Source organism: Barbus barbus (assembly GCF_936440315.1).
Source record: "Barbus barbus genome assembly, chromosome: 13".
Lineage (NCBI taxonomy): Eukaryota > Metazoa > Chordata > Actinopteri > Cypriniformes > Cyprinidae > Barbus > Barbus barbus.
Genome location: NC_136741.1, coordinates 20,297,230 through 20,321,379, shown reverse-complemented (window position 1 = coordinate 20,321,379; position 24,150 = coordinate 20,297,230). Strand labels below are relative to the sequence as shown.

Here is a 24,150-nt window from a genome sequence, read left to right as displayed (position 1 = left end):
TTCCATTCGTCATTTTAGCTTTAAGAAGTGTGCTAGCGAGCACCCCCTTTGTGGCCGCTGTATGCCCTCGACACTGAGATTAGCTCTGCAGCAGACTTCTACCCGACAGTCAAACCAGCATTACGTCACGAAAGTGTGGACTCAAAGGAAGACCGCAGAGGTTCAGGGTGCCATTTGGGACAGGGCCAATAATATTAGGATTTACTTCAGCGTATAAGTATCAAGCATTTCTTCGACACACAGAATACAAATAAATCTCAACATGCAGTTTGATGCTAATGGCAGTAAGACTGAATGAAAAATAAAAAAAAGAGTAAAAATTAATTACTAGACAGTCCACTGTCTATTGTCATGGACATTTGGACATTTCCTTAAAAATGAGTCATAAAGTGAGCAAATCTCTTCAGCCCCAGAGAGGGAGACTAATTCTAACATGCATGAAAAGTTTATCAAACAGCTGCTACACAAAAGGCCCATCATCCTTGAGAACCCACAGGCTGGATTTCCACATCATACCCTTTGTGGGGCTATTAATATAAATAGTATTTCAAGTGGATCATGCGCAGCCTTGTGGTGAAAATGCCAGGATGACTTAACTTAGTTAGCAGTCTGTATTTGCTTGATGCGACAAAGACAACTCCCTTTAAAACAGTGATTTGAATATGGTAGGTCTTTCTCGGTGGCAGTGCATTCGCTTTCTTCAGTGAACGAGCTCTAATGAAGGCTTTGAATAGTTCAACCTCCAATTCATGCAGCATGGCCGCTGTGCATTGTTCACGTGTGCCTGTATGTGTTCATATGAGCATCTAAGATGATACGTCACTATTTTGAGGACATAATATGCCTCCAGTGGAGAGCTGAGAAGGCTGAGTACTCAAGCATTTAGTCTACAGCCCATACTCAGATAACAGCTATCAAATGAGGCCAGCATGTCCCCATTTTAAATCCAGCAAGGATTTGCCACGGTGAGCACGGGATGAAAAGGCGGCTTTGATGTCTACGCTGGCTTGATTTAGTCTTCTTGTTCCTCTCCTCAAAGGAACCCATTACCTCGGCCAAAACCTGCGTAAAAGACCTGAAATTTCCCTCTGGTCTATGACATACATCCATGCAGAATGACAGTTTGACAGCGTGAGACCTCACAACACAAACATGACTCTAAAAAGCCTCGATGGAGCAAAACAAAGCAGCATAGTAATGCCCTTTGAATCTCCGGAGAGACCAGTGTGTTGACAAAGCCTTTCCCTCTGCCTATTTTTCTCCCCTCTCGTCTCATCTCTCTCCCTCCTCTCTCTCTCTCTCCCTCGTTCCTCGCTCCCTCACGCTTTCACCGATGAGCACGCTGTGTGATAATTGCTACATGTGGGCAACAGTAGATATCTCTACACAAGAACAGAGCCACGCTAAACCCGTCGGATAAAGCAGTTTCTCCAGCCTGAATCAAAGAGCTGTCATCTACAACGTCAGTGAACTGTAAAGGTAAAGGCTCCATATTCATATCCATGATCGACTGTTGCATAAGTTGCTCACACTGGCTTTGTGTATCTAGGATATTTGTCATAGAGTACAGCACTCACCATCTGTCCTCCTGTCATGTCTTCTCTTGTGCAGGGAATTGAGTAGAACAAAGCAAAACATATCATATATTTGGCTTTCACATTGTAACATTTATGAATGATGGGAAGTGTGCAATTTATTGTCTTTTGTTGTTTTGTGAATGTTACTCATCTGTGTTTGCATAAATGCTAGATTCTTTTTCATTATAAAGTGCAGGAAATTAATACAGAGTTATATTGTGTATAGCTACAAATAGTATCCCATTTAAATAATATCAGTTACTCGGCTAATTCGTAACCTTAAACTACACATTGTTTTTAATTTTCTTACATGCACAATGAAAACTGTGTGTTTGTTGAAGGGATTGGGCAGCTAATCCATCTCTCCAGCAGTAACTGTGAGGGCTTTGTAGGTTTGTAAATGTCAGCGAGGGGAAGACTTTGAGGAGAGACTTTGAAACATCCACACTCACCACCCACTGCTCTTTTTGAGACACATTGAAGATTTGTTTCATTCTGCTGTACAGACTCAGCAACATAATTCTTATTTAAAAGCACTTTTGCATGGATTTTATGATTATAACTTGGAAATGCTGAAGAATGCACAGCATCTTAACATTAGTTAAAATGAAATTGGAAGCACAATGCACATAAAAATGTAACAGACTCATAATTGTATGCATTATGTGTGATTAAGTAATTTCAATGGGAGTTTTATTAGCAAAAACACTTTACACAGTAATTATATGCATCAGTGACATTTTGGCACTACTTTATTGATAGTATAACATTATTAATGCCACCACTGGTGGTGGTTGAGGAGAGACCCCCCACATGATTGTAAAGCGCTTTGGGTGTACAGAAATACACAATAAGGCGCTATATAAATGCATCATTCATTCATTCATTCATTCATTCATTCATTCATTAAATTAAAGAATGCTCAAATATATTTATTTTTTATTAATTGTTTTTATAATTATTTTATTAATTCATAATTGATTGTGCATGAATTACTGATCTATACACCCACATTGAATTTGCATGCAGAAAAAGCTCTGCAGATTTCCACAGAATTAGAACACCTGTCACTGACAACTTTTTATTCCTAACGAGACGCTGCGTCCTGTAAGACGCTTTGGGGAACGTCTCCAGCTTGGGTGGCTCTGAATATCGCGTGTAATCAGTCCAAATGATGGGCGAGATGTCACGGACGGGGTGACGTAATGACCAGCTGTTATAAAAGCATGTGCGATGCAGCCGGCATCAGCTTCAAGGAATGAAGCAAAACGCTGGCAGGGATGCAGGAGGTGTGGCACCGAGACGCAGCGTCTCGTTCCTTCGAGGAACCAGGGTTACATACGTAACCTGAGGCGTTCCTCTTCAGGAACTCGAGCTGCGTCCGGTAAGACGCTTTGGGGAACGAGATGCCCACGCTTCCAGACTTCCAAGTCCCTGCCCTGTGTGTATCCCTCAGGAGCACGACGAGGGCGAGAGAGCAGAAGAGCCTGGAGTGGCCCGCATATCGAGGCCATAAAACCTGACGAAGGTCAGGGGGGTGGACCAACCCGCAGCGTTGCAGATGTCCTGAATTGGGACACCTGCGAGAAAGGCCTTGGAGGCCGCCACACTCCGAGTTGAATGAGCTCTGACTCCCATCGGCGAGGGGAGCCGAGATGACTCAAAAGAAATGTTAATGGCATCCACAATCCATCGGCAGACCTCTCTTGGGGGGACCTTGGCCTTGGCCCCTGTCTTGACAGGACGTCTGCTCCCATATTGAGATGCCCAGGGATATATTATGACAATAATCAATGAGTGGAGTCTCCCTTGGGCCCACACAAGGATCTGGCGCGCCAGCCTGTACAGGGGCCGCAAGCGCAGACCTCCTTGGTGGTTGATACAAGCGATCACCGATGTGTTGTTGGTGCGCACCAACACATGGTGATCTCTCAGGTCTGGGAGGAAATACTTCAGTGCACGCAGCACGGCCAGCATCTCTAGGCAATTGATATGCCACATGAGATGACGACCACTCCCCAGACCGCGGGCAGAAAGGCCACTCATGACCGCTCCCCAACCGGTGAGGGATGCATCCGTCGCTAGCGTCATGCGGAGACAAGGAGCTCCCAACACCGGTCCCTGATACAAGAACCAAGGCTTCCTCCACATGTCCTCCACATGCGGCATCGCCGCGTGACCTTGATCATGCGAAGCGGGTTTCCCCTTGGCGAAAACCTCTTGGTCTTGAGCCACCACTGTAGGGGTCTCATGTACAGCAGGACAATAGGTATCACGTTGGACGCAGCTGCCATCAGACCCAGCAGTCTCTGGAACTGCTTCACAGTGAGTGACCGGCCTTCTTTCACCCTCGCGACCGCGGTGAGGATCAACTTGATCCGAGCAGGTGTCAGACGAGCCTCCATCGTGAGCGAATCCCATACCATGCCCAGATAAGTGGTTCTCTGAGCCGGAGAAAGCACCCTTTTCTTGGCGTTCAGTCTTCAACCCAGCACTTTCATGTGGGCAAGAAAGACATCTCGATGCCGAACCGCCATCTGCTCTGATTGAGCGAGAATCAATCAATCGTCTATGTAATTGAGTATGCGGATGCCCTGTAGGCGCAATAGAGCTAACGCAGCATCCACACACTTGCGGGGTGAGAGTGCTAGGCCAAATGGAAGAACCCGATACTGGTAAGCTTTGCCCCCGAAAGCAAACCTCAGGAACTTCCTGTGAGTGGGAAGGATGGAGACATGGAAGTATCCGTCCTTTAGATCGATCGTGACAAACCAGTCTTCGGACCTGATCTGAGACACGACCTGTTTGAGTGTCAGTATCTTGAACTTCAGTCGCATGACTGAGCGGTTCAGCTGACGCAGATCTAAAATCGGACGCAACCCACCATCCTTCTTTGGAACTATGAAGTACCGGCTGTAGAACCCGGACTCCCTTTCGTGGAGAGGGACCACCTCGATGGCCTCCTTCCTCAAGAGAGTGTCTACTTCTTGTTCCATTACCAGAACCTGCTCGGGGCCCACCAGAGTGGGAATAACCCCATTGAATCGAGGCGGTGGAGAACCGAACTGGATTCTGTAGCCTCTCTCTACAGTCTGCAGGACCCATCATGATACAGTTGGCAGTAGTTTCCAAGCTGCTAAATGGTCTACTGAGGGAACTAGTCTCTCGAGACTGGCTTCTGGTGTATTTAGAGCAGCTAGTGCCCTGGAACGGCGCTCTGGCAGGGGACGGCTGAACTAGCTGCTCTAGAGACCCCCGAAGGGGTGGCGAGCATCTCAGTCCCATGCTTCTGGGCGGAAGAAACTGAAATGTATGCTCGCTGGAGATCACTGCGCCCTGGAGCACCAGGGCTGGCAAACTGACCTCCTGAGGGCACTGGCGAGGAACGGGCACCGGGAACTGCGCTGAAAACCGTTCCCCTCCAGCGGGGGCTACCCTCATAAGCCCTGGGCGTCAGGGCTTCTTCAAAGCCTTCTTGGCCTGAAGCACGGCCCGCAGGTCCGTCTTCAGCTTAGAAGGCCCCGGGGCAGAGCGCCGCTTGTCACCTCGGTCCCGAATCGGAGGAGCGCGAGTGGCGACGCTCTGTCTCTGTGCCTCCCTGTACGAGGAGCTGGCACGTGGTTGGGGCTGCTCCTGTCCAGCAGCCGCCTGACCTGGAGGCGACGAGGCAAGAACCGCTGGATTGCCCCAGACCCAGAGGCGCAAGGCGGGGCATCCAATAGGAAGACCCTGTCTTTATCTTTAATGTCAGACAGGGTCAACCAGAGATGCCTCTCTACTGCCACCATGGCTGCCATAGACCACCCAACAGCATGGGCGGTCTCCTTGGTTGCGCGGAGGGACAAATCAGCGGTTCTCCTGAGCTCCAAGATGTCATCAGAGCTCATGGCCTCACGCTCATCCATCTCTTTCAGCAGGTCAGCCTGGTATGCCTGCAACACCGACATGGTGTGCACACATGCACCAGCCTGACCCGCTGCTGAGACATCACCTGCAACAGCTCCTCATACTGGGGCGACACAGGGGGCGGAGCGTTCCCCGGGGAGAAGTAACCGCAGAGCAGGCTTCCGGTCCTGGAGAACGGCCGCCGAATCTAATGGGTGGGGAAGGAGATAGGGACTCGCCCATCTCCATTCCATCCAACAGATCCACTTGCGATCCCCACGAGTGCTGACGCCACCCTGCCTCGGTGGCAGCGGGACCAGCACCACGGGAAACGCTAGTGAAGGCTCCTTCAGCATCAAAAAGAGCCTTCCGGGAGCAGAGCAAATGCATCAGAAGATGCTCGCAATGCACACAGTCTCCCTCGAAAGCCGACCATGCGTGCTCCGCTCCCATGCAGACCAGAGCGCTTTTGCTGAAAAGCTAATGCCGGTATTAAATACTGGCTAATGCCGGTATTAAATACTGGCCTGACATAATAATACAGCCATTTTCGTGTATTCATGTGAACGGGGATCATTTCAACAACATTGTCGCCTGTATGGGAAACTTTTAAAATACACAAAGAAAAAACTGTTCCATATTTAGTACATTGTTGTTGTGTACACGTACTCTCAAACTAAAACTTTAAAAGAAACTGTATATATATATAAAATATATATAAAACAATGAGTGGATATAAAATATATAAAAACATATTTTATTTCAGGTTAACTAAAACTAAAATTAGCCTAATAAATTAAAATTAATAAAAAAAAATATATTCCAAAATGTAAAAAAAACTATAATAAACATTGCTATAATTACTATAATAATACACTGCTATAAGGCCCTTTCATTTGTTAAATGTTTTGTCATATTTTTTATATTTTTTTTCAATGAGTGTAGTGTTTCTTATTTTACAATTCCATTACACACATTCCCCCCCAGTAAAAAAAAATGTAATATATTTAAAATGCATTTACTTTTCATACTAAGTATATTTCAAATCTATTAACATGTTTACTGGCATATACTGTTGCTCAAGACTTACTGATATAAAAATGTATAATTAAACTTTATTTAGAGTACTACTGTACTTGTGCACAATGCACATTTCTTAATATTACGCATAAAATGTGTTGTAATGTCACTATTGGTGAGGATTGTATGATATTTAAATAATATCAGTTTTAAAGGCAAGATATTTAAAGTACCTTAAGTTAACTTGCAATAGCTCTAATTTAGCACAATCAAATATACTTCAGTATATCTTTAGTTGGATTTCAGCACTACATTAAAGTGTATTAAGCTCAAAATTCTCAGCTGATCACATCTACCTATAGGAATACGACACCTATCGTGGCATTCCTATATAAGCTCTATTCAGTATTAATCAGCAGCTTTTCCTGCTTGCTCAGGAGCAAATTACCATCCTCCATCCCCAACTCCTCCTTTCGCACAGTCAGGACTTGGCTTTCTGATTTTCCTTGCTGAATCAGGCTTCTTTCTTGAATAATGTTACACTTAAATATCATTAAGTACATTAATGATATTTGCTTTGTTCTGTTCTGTTAAACCTTGGGGGGTTATTATTATTGCTGCTCTCCCTGCTTATTCATGACAGGCTGCATGTATGGGCAGGGAGTTTTTTGCCCAGAACAGAACCATACCGCCAAACTAACCAAACTTTATGCCAAGTATTTATCATTTTGACGATAGTGGTCCTGACAGAAGTACAATAGCAGGGTATATTTATTAAATACATAAATATGCAAATCTATGTATGGTATACTTATTTTATATAGTATAAAATTAGATGTATTTCAAATACACTTTAGTATATTTATTTTTCACTAGTGCTTTCAAAATAAGTGTATAAACAGCAGATTATATACTGTTTTATATAAGTTTTTTTTTTTTATGACTTAGTACCATCATTTAATTATAAAGTATTTTATTTATTTATTTATTTAGTTGACAGGGACATTGTACATTAATAAAACATTCCTGTAAATGTACCAGAATTAGCCAAAGGCTATTTTTCATCCATAGTCCCTGGACAAGCTGTTACAAGTCAGCCTAAAGAAATTTTAATTAAAAATACATACTAGAAAATGTAGTAATTACACAATACAAATCATACAGTAGTCTATTGAAAACAATATAGGATTAATTAAAAACAATGCAAACAAAATACAAACAATAATAGGATAGCTAGCAGATAAAAGATTCCAGTGTTGACAAATCTGAGTACTAATTAACCAGTTCTTCGGTGAACCCTAAATAAAGCATATGTGTCTAGATCTCTTATAGTTGTTGGAACAGTATTCCATTCTCGTGCAGCTTTGACACAAAAAGCAGACTGACTAGATTGACTAAAAGTACTACCCATGCATATTTGACTGAACCTTTTCTTTCCCCTGAACTAAATTTGGCATCATTGAATTGGGCTTGTTAGCAACAACAGTGTGAATATATTAAAACTTGACAGTGGTATTTGAGAATAAGTGTTCCTTGTATAACCATGCTAATGCTTACTGTTCCTACCACATTCACACAATTGCAGTTCTATCCAATTTGTCTGAATTATGGCCCATTTGGCAGAACAGCCACTATGTGCTAACCTTTTTCAAACAGATGTCTCTCTGTCCCATATTTAATGAGACCTCACACAGATAAGGAGCACTTATTCTAATTTTTCAGTATAATTCACATAATTCACCGCTACTAATTTATCCTAGAAAAGTAAAGCAGGGCTTGCAGTTTTGAAGATATCTAAATAAAGCAACAGTGACCTTAACGTCAGAGTTTTGTTGGACCGAATGTGATTTGACTAGACAGTAGCCATCATGTTACATACGTGAGGACCTCAAAGAGGAAAGGACATTGACAAAAATAGAAGAGAAAGAACCGTAGGTGGGCTGCAACCTGGCATCACCCTGCAACTGTCAAGGCAAAGCGTGAAACAGGGTGTAAATGAAGGTAATGTCTCTGGGGCACAGACGCACCTTGCTAAAACAGGAGCTAAACCCTCACTCTCACAAACCCCTAGGAGACATGTTCTTTTGGTGGATGATACCACACTGAAAAATTGCTTAATTCAACCCACACTCTTTAAAATAAAGCTTCCAAAAGGAGGTTTCCACACTGATGCCCCAGAAGAACCATTTTTGGGTTCCCCAAAGAACCTCTCAGTCAACAGTTCTTAGAAGAACCATTTTTTCTTAGTGCACTCTTAAAAATAATGGTTCCAAAAGGAGGTTTTCACATTGATATCATAAAAGAACCATTCTGGGTTCCTCAAAAACCTTTCAGTGAACAATTTATACAATTTTCATTGTAAAAATATTTTAAGAACCTTAAGGGGGTTTTGCAGTGATTTGAGTTCCCCAAAGAAGCTTTCATTGAGCAGTTCTTAAAAATATATATTTTTTAAGAATGTAAGAACCTTTTACACAAAGGCAATGCTAAAGGTCCTTCATGGAACCATTAATTGAAATATAGATGCTGTATTTTTTTTAAGAGTTTAAGTTATTCTGTCTTAGAAATCGGCTTGACCAGGTCAGGAGACCAGTTTAAACCAGCTAAGACCAGCAAAGCATCTCAAACTGGTATAAGCTGGTGGGATTTCACACCAAGATTTACATTTAATCATTCAGCAGATGTTTTCATCCAAAGTGACTTGACAAATGAGGAGCATCACAAGCAATTTATTATGCATGAGTTAACATATTGTCTAGAGTTGCTGGAGAACTTTGATGGTTAAGTAAATATTTACAGAATCTATTCAAGAACATGGAAAGCAAAACTAATTTAAGGCTGGTAAAAGCAACTGCATCATTTTTCAACATGGACAAGCCAAAGAGCCTGGAATTCAAAAATAGCAAAAGTAAGGGTAGAAGATCAGATGGCATAGCACATTGAAAGTGGGTAGGAGTCTCAGCGGGAAACCTGACATCTCGCTGAGCTCCATCAGACAGTAACACTACAGGGACCTTCACATGTTCTACTGAGCACGAGGGTGGGGTGCACAGTGCACTTTTCACATTATTGATTTATCATTGAATTATACTATGGTTAATAAAATTAAAATATGTATATTTACAGATCATTTTTATTTTATTTTATTTTACTTTTTTTTTTTACATTGTGATTATACTGTCCTGCTATGAACTGTACTTCCAACAGTGTACTTACCTAAACAAATTAAAATTCAGCATTTGAGAGTTTCATTCCAGCCCATTAGCATCCTATTTAAATGTGAGACAGGACCCACAACTATGAAATTATTCTGAGCACAGAAACTCAGATCCCAACATCAAAGACAAATCGAGAATATTAAATTGCCGAACCCTCACAAAAAGGGAAGGAGAAAGTTAGCCATGTTTTTATTTCGCTCGGCATCTCATGATGATTTTATAAGGATGAGACATAAGAGTATCTTTTAGTTAGCAAACTCCCTGTAGCTCCATTTGTGCTGCATGGCTGCATAGAACATGAACTGGCTTCTCCCTGCCTAGATAGATTTCGTCAGTGCATTTTATAAATAGCATGGCACGTGTTCTCATCCAGTGCAAGGAAATGAAGAATAAGCCTCAAGCATCCAGAGCATCATTAAAATATTCCCATCTTGAGAGAATTCGGATTGTTTAGACAGTCTGCAATTAGAATACGTTTCATCATTTCTGCGAGGCCTCATTAGAAAAGTATTTACTCTGTTTTAGTGCATCCTATTAGCAACATGCAGCTTCTAAATAACATAAAATACCTCAGATATAAAATACTATTTAATTGGTTTATGGAAAATTTACCCCTTCTTAACTATTTTGAGAACTTTTAACCCTTCAGTACTAATTAGTCACATTATCAAACCATCTTTTATGACAAGAACTTTAATACCAAAGCTGAATTTAATAAGGAAGCACACCAATTAAATTGGAATATACCTTCTCTTTAATGTCTGTGGTAGACATACCTTCCTTTTCTGATCCCCATCAAAGTGTAGAATAGCACAAAATCCTGTTTTTTAAACATTACTGATGCATTGATCATGCCTATTAGTGTCTGTGAAGCAATTTACGATCCTTCAGAAAAAAAGAAGAAAGGGTGAATTTCATGCAGTGTTCCCAGTTAAAAATAACTAAATGTATAGATTGAAATGGTAAGAGAGTGATGTTTTTTTGGAGGAAATGTTCCTTTAGAAGAACTGAACATGCCCCGAACTGCAGGTGCAATAACAAGCAAAATAACGTGTGTCTTATGTTGGTCCAAATGTTTTATATTGCATCAAGGGAAAAGGCAGCATCTGGCATGCTAGTAATTGTGAACCATGGGAATAGTGATTAACAAAATATGCTCACTGAGGAGTGGTATATATATGTGTAAATCTTTTTCATTTTCACAGGCAAATCAGCTCTTCGCTTGCTCCTACAGTACAACCGACGGGAAGAAACTGCATTGCAAGGACATTCAGTGAGTATCCACTTATCTTGTCATTTATGTAAGAGTTAATGTGTGTATCTTTGTTTCTCTCGCTGTCTGTCCCTGTCTCACTCTCGATCCTGATTGATTCTTCTATGATGTAAATATACAAGCAGAATCCATGATAATGCCTTATTTGAGGGCCAGGTGCGCTGCTGCATTTCAATGATTCACATTTTGAGGGAATATTCATGTTTACAATAGTGAATCCACATCTCCAGATAATTACTGAACATTGTAATGGTGTGTTGTATAATGCAGGCTCATGGTAACGTCTGCCAGCATCACTACAATCTAATTAAACAGGTTATTATGCACACCTGAGCTGTTATTATTATCAGTAATTTGGTACGTTCTAAAAATAACTCATCTCCGGTCTCTTATGAAAACACTAATGTTATTGACAGCTGCTAATCTGTTGTTGTTTAAGATTGCTTTTGTCTTGGTTTTTCTTTCATTTTTGTCAGGGCCATGAAAACTAGACTAGGGTGCCTGTCTAACAAATCAGACTCATGCAGCGATTTTTCAGAATTCCTGCCTCCTGCTCAGGAGAGATCCACAAGATACTTGAAGTGAGTAATATATTGTTTTCATAAAAAAAAAAAAAAAAAAAAAGTTAGGATATGTGTTCATTGGCTGTATTATAACTGTAGCTGATCATGTTTGGCTTTCTTAGGTTATCCACTGATGAAGTGACCAGATGGGCAGATTCATTTGACACTCTGCTGTCCAATAAATGTAAGTTGCTTTACATATGATTATGTGTTTGTGTCTGAATTATTGAGCACATTTGGGTGATTGCTCAATTAGGGAAACTTTTGACTACTTTAAAAAATAAATTTAACCTAGTCACATTCCATCTATGTTTAAATATTTAGCATACGTTCAATAAATATATATATTTTTTTAAAACATTTATTAAAAACTTAAATTCTCAATAATGCTCTGTTAAAGCAACTATTACATTATTATTATTATTACTATTATTATTATTATTATTAAAATTAAAAACCTTTTTGGAAGTAAAAGTAAAAATTTCCCTGACATCTTCCCCCCGCCCCCACTTGTATGCACAAAATAATCTAGTATAAGCTCAAAATAGTAATAAATACTGATAAATGTAATATTTCAACACTTAAAATTCATGATAAAGAGACAGATAAAAGTTTAACCGATTATATTTAAAATTATTAAAATACAATTATTTAAAATGTAATTTAAAGTAAAACTTTTAATTTGATGTTATTACAAAGTGCAAATTTTAAAAGCTTACTTATTAAGTGTGTTAAGAATATCTCATGAAAGTGCACTCTGCTTGAGTACACATAAGTTGTCTTTTATTTTATTAATGTTATATTATCTGCAAGTACAGTTTAAATATACTTTTACATTTACATTATATATAGTCATTTAGCAGACGCTTTTATGCAAAGCAATTTACAAATGATGACAATAGAAGCAATCAAAACCAACAAAATGCAAGTGCTATGACAAGTCGCGGTTGGCCTAACGCAATACACGTATATTCATGTATATATATAACTAAAAGAAAACAAGTAGATAGAATAGAAAAGAATAGAGAAAGCTAGTGTTAGAGGCTCTTTTTTAAGAAGCCTGCAGTTAGAAAACAAATAGAGAGTGCAAATGTTAGAGGCTCAAGTCAACAAATAGATAAAATAGAATTAGAATAGAGAGTGCTAGAGTTAGAGGGTCGAATAAAGATGGAAGAGCTGTGTTTTAGCCCTTTCTTGAAGATGGCTAAGGACTCAGCTGCTTCAGTTGAGTTGGGCAGGTCATTCCACCAGGAGGCAGTTAGTGTAAAAGTCTGTGAAAGTGATTTTGTGCCTCTGATGGCACAATAATGCGCTGTTCACTTGCAGAACGCATGCTTCTAGAGGGCACATATGTCTGATGTAGTGAATTTAGATAAAGGGGTGCAGAGCCAATGGTGGTTTTGTAGGCAAACATCAATACCTTGAATTTTATGCGAACCGCTATTGGTAGCCAGTGCAAACTGATGAACAGAGATGTGACGTGCATTCTTTTCGGCTCATTAAAGACTAATCGTGCTGCCGCATTCTGGATTAATTGTAGAGGTTTGATAGAACTGGCTGGAAGACCTGCCAAGAGAACATTTCAATAGTCCAGTCTGGACAGAGCAAGAGCTTGAACAAGGATTTCCGGAAGATGTTCCGAAAGAAAAGGGCCTGATCCTTCTGATGTTGTATGAAGCAAATCTGCAGGACCGGGCAGTTTAAGCAATGTGGTCTGAGAAACTCAGCTGATCATCAATCACAACTCCAAGGTTTCTGGCTGTTTTTGAAGGAGTTATAGTTGATGTGCCTAACTGTATGACTAGTAACTTTTGAGACTTGAATTACGTGACAAGCCCACATTCTACACAATTAAGCACACTCCTTTTCACAAGTGTTGCCAGGGTGTTGCTATGTAACAGCAAAGATTGTGTATTCTTTGAGTGCACTTAAGTGGCCTTTAGTTAAATTTTTTCCCCTTATATTCACCCTAAGGTAAAAAATTTTAAGTTTACCTAATTCAAAAACCACTTATATACATTGCTTATTTTAATCTAAATAGGACCATAATGTATAGATTTTAAGGCTGTTCACCAACCACACTTCAATACATTCTTAAAGCTGATGTTTGTATTGAAATATTATGAAATGTAGTATTATTATGCTACATGTTGTCCCAGTACTAACAGACTTGCTTAAAACTTTTGTTCTTGGCTAGTTGGTCAGTTGCAAGTCTACAGAGATGTACTGTAATTCTACCATGATACTGTATGGTTCACCAGCAACTTATGTAAGAAGCTTTCCATATTAATAAGAAGGACGCCATTTCCCTGTGAGTCACGCGTTTGGCTGTGACTTCTCTTGTCGATTGCTCACAAAATGACAGGCCTTATTTCCTCAGGCTTAATTCCAGCTTCAATTAAAACTGTGTGTGTGTGTGTGTGTGTGTGTGTGTGTGTGTGTGTGTGTGTGTGTGTGTGTGCATGTTTATGTGGTTTATGAGGACACAAATTTGTATAATGACATGGGTATGACAGAGGTATTACAATAAGAAGGTGGTTTATGAGGACATTGCCTATGTCCCCGTAATTCAAAAGGCTTAAAAAAACATACTAAATGGTGTTTTTTTTTGAAAATCTAAAAATGCACAAAGTCTCCTGTGAGGGCTAAGTTTAGGTGTAGGGTTGGTGTAGGGCAATAGCACACACAGTTTGTTCAGTATAAAAACCATTACGCTTATGGAGAGTCCCCATAAACCACAAAAACCAACGTGTGTGTGTGTGTGTGTGTGTGTGTGTGTGTCTTTTCCTGAATCTCACAGCACTGACACCCCAGACGTGCCACAAATAGCCTCTCTCTGTGCTGTTAACAGGACATTTGTTCATGCTAAAGACTTCTGAAATCTGTCAATAGTAGTACTCTGAAACGACAGACAACAAATCATTCAGATGTCATTTATTAGCAGGAAATCCCACCTGGTTATACCATGAACATGACTGGTACCTCAAATCATGCAAATTGTTGAGAAGAGTGTGGTGGATGATAAAACAACAAAACAACAAACTTACAACTACTCAGTGCACCTTAGGAATACTTAATTGTACTGAATGTATTTAAAGTCTTAAGAGTATATTTTAAAAAAATGTACTTGCAAATAATATTAATAAAATGAAAGCACACTCAGAGAGTCCACATCCATGACTGTTTCTTAAAAGTCTTTTAGAAATATCTTAGGAGAGTCACGTGACGTGCTCATGAACCTAGTCGCACTCAAGTATAGAGCTCCATACGTTTGGCCTCTTTTTGCAGATTTTTTCATTTTGTTTTAAGTTTTATTCATTGGTGGTGCTTTACCTGATGGCATGCAGTCGTAAACAGCAGGAGTTGTCTCCATCGGCTTCTCCGATTAAGAAGAAATCCAAGCCACCGACCGCAAGCGATATGATGGACAAGATGGCGAACACTGTTACACACTTTCTAAGAACCGAGTTGATGGCGATGCGGAACGAGTTCGCTTTTCACAAGTTCAGTCGCTATGCTCTAAACTGGATCTTCGTACAAGGGAGATGAGAGAACAAAAGAAAGTTGTTGCAGATCACGATAGGTGAGTAGCCGCGCTCGAGCAACAGGTTGTGGACTTGCATGATCGCAATAGATGCAACAATCTGCGTCTGGTCGGATTGCCTGAAGGTTCCGAAAAGGACGACCCTATGGGCTTTTTCAAAAGATCGCTACCGACGTGTCTCCCGTCTCTGGCGGGCAAAGACATTGAAGTGGAGCGAGCGCATCGCGTGTACACAAGGCTCTCCTCAGATCGCGCTAAACCACGGGTTTTCATCTTTAAACTGCTGTGGTACACGGACAAGGAGCTCATTCTGCGGGCTGCCAGACTTCATTCCCCAGTGAAAACTTCCGACGGAGCAACGCTGTCTTTCTTTCCAGATTTTTCTACGGTCACCGCAAAAAGAAGAAGTGCATTTGCGCCAATTAGGAAGGAGATGAGAGACGCTGGCATCCAGAATTGTCTCCTTTATCATGCAACGCTGAAGGTCATTCTCAATCAAGGTGAACCTAAAATGCTACACTCCCCAGAAGAAGCAAGAGATTTTCTCAGATCCCATTCATCCACCAACTCTTAGTGAACTCCAGCTGGGCATTTGCTGTCTAATCGGAGAAGAGATGCTCTAAATGGTTACGTGACTGTCTTTCACTGTTCACTTTAATGTTCACTTCTTAATTCAGAGTTCATTGTGCATACTGTCAGAGAGTCACCACAGTCACCGCAATCTCCACCAAAGACACTCATCAGATCCCAATCCCCTGATTTCTGGTCACCGCCACCTGTCAGCACTAATCAGCAGCACTATATCTCTGCACTCCTCCCATTCACTCACTGTCTGGTCTCAAACTTTCCATGTTGACTAACCTGACCCACTTACCTTTTGTCTACTTACCAGTTGCTCCAGTGTTCCCATCCCTCTTCTCCACCGCTCCTGTTCTCCACAGTCTCCACGCTCCACGGTTACCTCCAGATCCCCTGGAAAATGAAAAAGGACATTCACACTCAGATAAGCCCCTAGAGACATTCCCATTACCTCACCTGCTTACCTGGACATTCTGCTCATCTCACTCCCCTCTGCTACTACTCAATAAACCTGTTGCTTGTATTGCACTTACCTCGGTGTCCTGTGTCTATCTGCTGAAACATACAGTATCGCTTACTGATTATGATATTTTATTTGTTTTAGTTGTATTCTTTATCTCTCTTCTCTCTTTTTTTTTTAAATAGAAATACTACCTAGTCAATATGTAACTATGGTTTGTTCTTGGTTGGATCTGCCATAGTTCATGGGAATGTGTTTATGTTTCTTTTAATGGTAACGGGGAGGGTGGGGGGTGGTTTAATGGTAGACTCAACTGGTTTTATTTTCAAACTTGTTTTTTGTCTTATTATGCAGTAATTCTGTTTGATACCTATGACTGACCTTAATATTCTGAGTTGTAATATTAATGGGCTAAATGGCCCTCAGAAACGTACAGGTTTTCTGGATTTTTTGCGAAGAAGAAAGATTGACATAGTGTTAGTTCAAGAATCCCATTTGAAAGAGGAGGATATACACATGTGTAATAAGTTTTATGAAGTGGTATCTCACTCATCTTCGGATACTAAAACCAAGGGCGTCCTAATGGTGCGGAGGACTTTAAATATTACTATTTTAGAGAAAGGTTGTGATACAGATGGTAGAATAACACATATAAAAAAATAGTGGAGAATAGGAATATTGTATTTCTCTCAGTTTATGCCCCTTGTACTCCTGACCCTACTTTTTTCTCTGTTTTGTCAACCTATCTCTTGAAGTTTTCAGATTTTGAAATTGTATTGGGTGCAGATACGAATTCTGTAATGTTGCATATCCTAGATAGATCTGGACCTGATCAAAGGAATCACACTCTCAAGCTTTGTGTTCTGACAAACTTTGGCAATGTGTAACCTCATCCTCGTTGGTGGACAATTGGCGTTTATTAAACCCTTCTGAAGTCTTTCACTTTCTTTTCTGCTACTCATAAATCCTATTCGCGAATTTACTATATTTTCATTTCTACTTCTTTATCTTCAGCTATTCGTGATGCCGATATCTGTTCCTTATCACTGTCGGATCATGATGGAAATTTGTGCAGATTATCTTTGATCCCTCGGCCATCTCGTGCCACTAGATGGCGATTCAACGCTAAATTGTTACAGGATGAAAACTTTTGCAGTCAGTTCAGAAATAAATTTGCTGAGTTTATTGAAATTAGCCAAGGTTCAGTGGATGATACTCGAACACTTTGGAATGCAGTTAAAGGATTTATAAGGAATAACTCAATTGCATATGCCTCTTTCCTTCAGAAAAACCAACACAAAAAGAACTGGAATCAAAGCTCCAGAATCTGACTAGAGATAATCAGCATTTTTTTCTCAGACAATACACTCAGTAAAAGCATGGCGGTTAGGTTCGAACTCAATTCATTACTGAGATTCAGGGCAGAATTCCTGATCCAAAGATCCAGGCAGAATTATTGTTTTCAAGGCAGTAGACCAAGCCACCTTTTAGCCCTAAGATTACGCAACAATGAAAAGTTTGCTAATATTTCAGCTGTGAAATCCCAATCTGGGCTCGTTATGACAGACCCAAAAGAAATTAATATCGCCTTTCACTCTTTTTACTCTAACCTCTATACTTCTTCCGCTGATGGTGACTCTGACTCTGACTCTTTTGCATCTTTTCTGTCCAACCTTGATTTACCTAGGCTGTCAGATTCGGATTCGGAATACCTGGCTGAACCGATCTCTCTTCAGGAGCTGGAGTCAGCAATTTGATCTATGAACATGGGGAAATCCCCAAGCATAGATGGCATTCCAATCGAATTGTATACTACTTTTTGGTCGGATTTAGGCCCCCTCATGTTAGATATGATAAATCTTTCAGTTACTCAAGGCTCATTTCACCCATCCATTAATATAGCTGTTATTTCTCTCTTGTTAAAAAAGATAAAGATCCAACTTCCTGTTCTACTTACCGTCCACTTTCTTTGATAGGGACTGATGTTAAACTATATGCTAAAGTACTATCTCATCATCTAGAGAAATGTATGAATAGGCTAGTTCATCATGACCAAACAGGATTCATTAAATCTCGCTCTGCTTCGGATAACTTACGCAGGTTATATCGTATTATTAATTCAAAAAAATAGTTTGTCCTCTCCTTGTGCAGTATTATCTCTAGATGCGATGAAAGCTTTTGACCAGCTAGAATGGAACTATTTATGGGCAGTTCTACAGCATCTGGGTCTAGGATCAAGTTTTAAATATGATAAAAGTTCTGTATGCCAATCCAGCAGCCACTGTTCTCACAGGTGCTGTTCGCTCTAACCCATTCTTTATACATCGAGGTACTCATCAGGGTTGCCCGCTGTCTCCTCTGTTATTTGCCCTATCCTTGGAACCCTTAGCTCAAGCGGTCTGACAATCTGAAACTATTTCTCCCATAAATATATGGAATACTCATCATATTTCTTTGTTTGCTGATTATATCTTATTGTTTTTGGAGAAGCCGTCACATTCTATTCCTTATGACCATTTTGGATCTCTCTCATGGTTTAAAATTAATTGGAGTAAGTCATGTTTACTTCCACTCAATTCTAAAATTGATTCCATGTCCCCTTCTATATCTATTCCATTGTTTCAAAACTTGAAGTACTTGGGGATAGATGTTTTTCCTTCCCTGCAGGAAATCGTCTCAAAAAACTATAATGGTATTCTAGCCAAAGTATCCTCAGATTTGGAAAATTGGTCTCGTCTTCCTACTTCTTTTCAGGCCCGTATATCGGTGATTAAAATGAATGTTCTCCCATGTATCAATTTATTTTCTCGCTCCACCGGTTGGCTACTGGAACAAACTAGATGCATGTTTTTCACATTATTTATGGGATGGGAAATGTTCTTGTATTAAACTGACTACCTTACAACGATGTAGATTACATGGAGGTCTTTCTTTCCCTAATTTTAGACTGTATGCTCAAGCCTTTTCCCTTCGCACTTTAGCAGTTTGGTTTGATCCTGACGCTTCTCTGTCTTGGAGAGCAATTGAGGAATCTATTGTTTTTCCGTATAAATTGATGCATCTTGTTTTTTCGGGAGTTCTGCTTAGGCAGTGTAAATCTCGGTTTGGTCCCATTGTAACCCATCTCCTCTCCACATGGAGGGATGTTGAAAAACGTTCACAACTAGCTACAAAGTGGCATAGGCATTCGCCTATTTTCCACAATAATAACCTTTTGTCAGGCAGTACTCCATTTCATTGTCCGCAATGGACTCATAATAAAGTAAACACTCTGGGAGATATCTATGATGATAGTGATTTAAAATCCTTCCAGAATCTTAAAACTCAATATAATCTGCCAGGCACCTCCTTTTTTATGTATTTGCATATTCGATCGGCCCTGCAGGCATATGGGGTGAATTGGAACTCTCAACTGCCTGTTCACCCTTTGCGCAAACTAATCCTTCCTTCTGAGGAATCTCCCTCCTCTGCTTCAGTCATCTATCTCTTTCTTCTTGAGCAGTCATACAAACCATTGTCTATTACTACTGTTTGGGCTAAGGATCTTAATGAGGATGTGCATGTTTTATTTTCCGATCAGGTATGGGGTATGTTTAAATTGTTTTCTAAAAACCGTAATCACCAAATGATTAATTGGAAATTGTTGCATAGGGTTTACTTGACTCCAATGAAACGTTTTTATATGAATCTGTCGTCTTCTCCTAAGTGTAATCTCTGTTCCCAAGGAGTTTTAGGCACGTTTTTACATGTTTTTGGTGAGTGCCCCTCTCTCTCACCTTTTTGGTCTCAGCTCTCACTGGACCTATCATATTTGTTGGGGACTGAGATATTTTTGACTCTGCGCCATTTTTTCATGAATGACTTTTGGGACTTCACCTTGCCCGTCCAACAAAGATCTTTACTGTTAGCTGCTCTCACAGCAGCAAACAAATTGCTGGTCAACCGTTGGAATCCTCCTCACACAATGGACTGACGAACCTGGACTGTGTATTTGTAGGACATTATCTCGATGGAACTCTCTACTTCTCGTATACATGGATCTAACGTGAAAACTGTTAATTCATGGCATTTAGCTTTTAATGTTGTGTCTTCTTTTCTAAAATCTTTGTAAAAAATATTTTGTTATTTGTTTATCTATTAATATTAATTAATATATTTTTATTATTATTATTTATTTTATTTTATTTATTTTATTTTTTTAAGTCTACCAGGGGGTGAGATGGGTTGGGGTGGGTTCTAAATTTGTACAGCTGCTTTTCGTTTTGTACTACTGTTCCACAGAATAAAATTCAATAAACAGTTGCTAACAAAAAAAAAAAAAGAAGTATCCTAAAGTGTACTTCTTTTTCACAAGAGAATAAAAAACTCTCTATTGCGCTCTATTTGTTGCGTGTTTGTGACATTGAATGCAGCACAACCTATTAGACACATCTTATCACATAATGTAGCTAACAAAGCACAAAAACTCATTGTCCTACTGAATAACAAAACTGTTGATATAATGATGATGATATAATGTTAATAACTGATGTTATGTCTTTCACTGACTGTTATGGCTGTGTCTTTCACTGACTGTCAATTAATTACCAGTGTATGCTGGGTAAAATCTCTCCTTCATGTAGCACAATCTTTAAATGCATTTCAGATATAAATGGCTTCCTGTGTCCAATAGAGCCAGATACTTCATGCAGAAAATCAGTTTTAAAACAAGCAATGGCCATGCTAAAGGAGAACATTTTGTTCCCTTGCCAGCAAGAGAACATTTTGCCTCTGTACTGCCTCTTGATTGTCTTTTCATTGAATTTCCTGAGAAGCACTATTGTCTCATTTACCCACCCTGCTGTTTATATGGACTTTAACTGTATCCAAGAGAAGTCTACCTTACAGAAAAAAGGATACAGTGTAAAAAATGTGCCTTACAGCACAAAAGACCATATGATGATCATAAAATGTGTTTAATAGAACTGAGGCTCAATGGAAAAACATGCCTGGGGCGAAATTTCTGCAGAACACATTATATATGCTGCTTCTATCACATTTCGTGACACTTTCAAAATGAAATGTGCAGTGAGTCACTCTAAAAGCTTGTTCAGTTTTATCTGGAACAGATTAATAGGAATCTGTCAATGTTCCATGCGCCAGTTCAGAAATAAAATGTCCGGTGAGTGGTGCTAAAAGGCTAATGCTCAGTTGTGTTTGGAAATAATGTACCATCTTTTTTTCAGGATTTGCTGAAGCAGCCATACCATTTTAGTTTGCTTCTACCAGTCTTTGAGTTCTATTATTATGAGTACAATTCTGTACCAGGTGAGCTTAAGAGCAAGTTTACTACATCAGAAAAGTCATACATGTGAAGCTGGTTATGTGATGCAAATGTCAAAATGTATTAGTTTACATATGCACTATGGTAAAATATTTTGTAGTCATAACATTGTGTGTGCAAGGAACCACACGAAAGTAAGTCTTAATTAATCAATAATCATGCCCTTCTAATCAATATTTGAGTGAAAATTAATTAAAGATGTTGCTGCCATTGGCTGATTTGTAATTATAGGTACGGTTTTGTAGTTTTGTCACAATATAGGTAAAGGCACATTTTTCCAGTGTTTCTATAATCTCTCATTTGAAACACGTAGCAAATGTGACAAAGAAAATATATGTTTTTGATGAATAAAAGCAACTAGCTTGGTGTCCTTGGGAAGCATTTCCTGTATCCAGTGTGGCTTAGATATGATATATTAGACATGACAAAGATATATTGGTTTTAATATAGCAAGATGCCTATCCATAATCTTATTCATCTTTATTTCATAGATGGTTTGGCAGCCTTCAGAACCTTCCTCAAAACAGAGTTCAGTGATGAAAACATCGAGTTCTGGTTGGCTTGTGAGGACTATAAAAAGATCAAATCCTCTGCTAAGATGATGTCTAAGGCTAATAAGATCTACAAGGAATTTATTGACGTTCATGCGCCCAGAGAGGTATGTCGACTGCTTCTATAAAACCATAGCAACTACACCTGAACATATAGTACTTTTGTGGGTACTGTATGTTCATTACTGCTTGAAAGGAATTTGTTTGAATCACCAGAGCTACAGGCCTACATAATGTTGCTAATAATTACAGAGTATATTAAAAACACTTCAATCTGTATATATGCAGCATTTCCAGACATTACAGCCAAACATAACTTAAAAGATTGGGCTGTCTTTCCTAGCATTTTTTTTTTTTTTCAAATCATGTTTCTAAAAGTATCAAATAGAAAACAGTTATTTTAAATTGCAATACCATTTCACAATATTACTGTTTTTACTTAAGGTAGTGTGTGTATATATACTATTAACACTAACATTTATTAAAACCATGCAGTTTTATAATATAATCTAAACATTTTATAAAACTGTACTGTTTTAAATTGCTTATATAATGCACTTCCAAGTTTGAGGCCTGTGCTATAAAGACTTTTCCTCCCTCTGAGTCTGTACTATAGCACCGCTTACACTCACTTCAGTTCTTCCCTGGCTTCAAACCTGAAGATCATCTTCTTGTTCAGCATGACCTTCAGATACTTTGTGATTCACTGCTTGTTATTTGGGAAGCACAGCCCTGTCCTTAAGCATCCTGACTGTGTGGGTCAGAGAAGATACAAATAGCTCCTTTAAGATTGGACGTACCTACCAAATTGAATAATCCTGGTCTCTTTGCTCAAAAAATCCATGAACTGATTAAAATTTGTGAAAGTTTAGAAGCATGAAACATGATCACCAGAGATAGTGATAGTTTTTGTGTGAAGTAGCTTTGCCAAACATTATTTTAATTTTAAGAAGTGATAAGAGCAATTGCACAGAATTTAATATTCTCTAACTTGTATCTTCGAAGGTTAACATTGACCACAGGACCAGAGAAGAAACCAAACAGAGGCTTCTGGAACCAACTCCCAACAGTCTCAGTGAAGTCCAAGCTAAAGTGTACAGCCTCATGGAGAAAGACTCCTATCCTCGGTTTATAAGATCAAAGATCTATCAGGACTTACTGAACAGGACACAGATATACCGTCAGAGGAAATCTGTTTAAAAGTGAATGTTTATTTGCTTGCCTGGTTAGATTATATTGAGATATTGAGCAGACTTTAATTGTAAAATATAGCATAGTCTGTGTGTTTACAAAATAATTAGATGAGAATAATCAAATAACAAAGGTCAAAAGACGAACTAGTTCCTTGCTAGTTTGTGCATCTAAAGTTAAACATGACCCTTTACTGTGCTTCTTTGCCCAGTTCTATTTGTAACATGTGGCTATATTCTCTCCCTTCAATTGTGATAGAATGGTCAATGTTTCTTCTGAATACTGGCAAGCATGTAAATGTAAATCAGTCTCTAAATGGGCAATATTTAAGAGTAGAGTATGATCGTTTATTTTTCTTATCTTCAATGTAACTTCTGTACACATTAACACTGATATATTTCGATAAAACATCTTAAGACATGCCTGCTGTGTTACTGCATGCAGCCTCGGCCTTCAAACGTCTCTCATTGATTCCCTTAAAATTTAAATCTAAAAATACTTTAATCCCACACACATACGCACACTGAATATATTTATATTTTCTCTGAAGAAGTGATATTTTTAATGTAACATGTATGTGTGTTTATTTTGTTGTTTATTAATTTATTTAAGCTTATTTCACGTGTTGATGTTCTGATGGTTTACACCGACATGTTCTTGTGATGATACTAGATCAAGTAAAGCATGTCACTTCGAACAGTCTTGGTTTGTGTTTTTTTTGGCTGAAAATGTTTTGTCTGTTTGATTGTGTGTCAAGCTTCATTCCTTGAGTTGTCTGGGAAATGAAATAATACAAATGAAATATACAAACTGATTTTAAATCACTCCACTATACCAAATATTTTCTTCTGTTTTACAGTAACATACAGCAGGTTCAAAAGTTCAAAATTTAATTTTCGCAATGGAACAAAGGAAGGAAAGGTGCTATTATAGCTTTGAGAGAGATACTGTAGAGAGATAAATTTG

At 39.3% G+C, this 24,150-nt stretch overlaps 1 protein-coding gene across 2 annotated transcripts; it reads left to right on the top strand.

The window, feature by feature from the left end:
• Window positions 1-870: 870 nt before the first annotated feature.
• LOC306878962 (regulator of G-protein signaling 8-like) lies at window positions 871-23,885 on the top strand. Of its 2 annotated transcripts, none has more exons than XM_079431598.1 (6): window positions 871-1,479; window positions 10,906-10,973; window positions 11,450-11,554; window positions 11,659-11,720; window positions 21,934-22,100; window positions 22,999-23,885. In XM_079431598.1, exons 3-6 carry the CDS (start codon window positions 11,454-11,456, stop codon window positions 23,191-23,193), a joined length of 525 nt encoding a protein of 174 aa, XP_079287724.1. In that variant the 5' UTR covers window positions 871-1,479; window positions 10,906-10,973; window positions 11,450-11,453; the 3' UTR covers window positions 23,194-23,885. The 2 variants fall into 2 exon arrangements, with proteins under 2 accessions (XP_079287724.1, XP_079287725.1); XM_079431599.1 differs by having other exon boundaries at window positions 1,342-1,479; window positions 11,636-11,720; window positions 22,999-23,879.
• The last annotated feature ends 265 nt before the right edge of the window (window positions 23,886-24,150 follow it).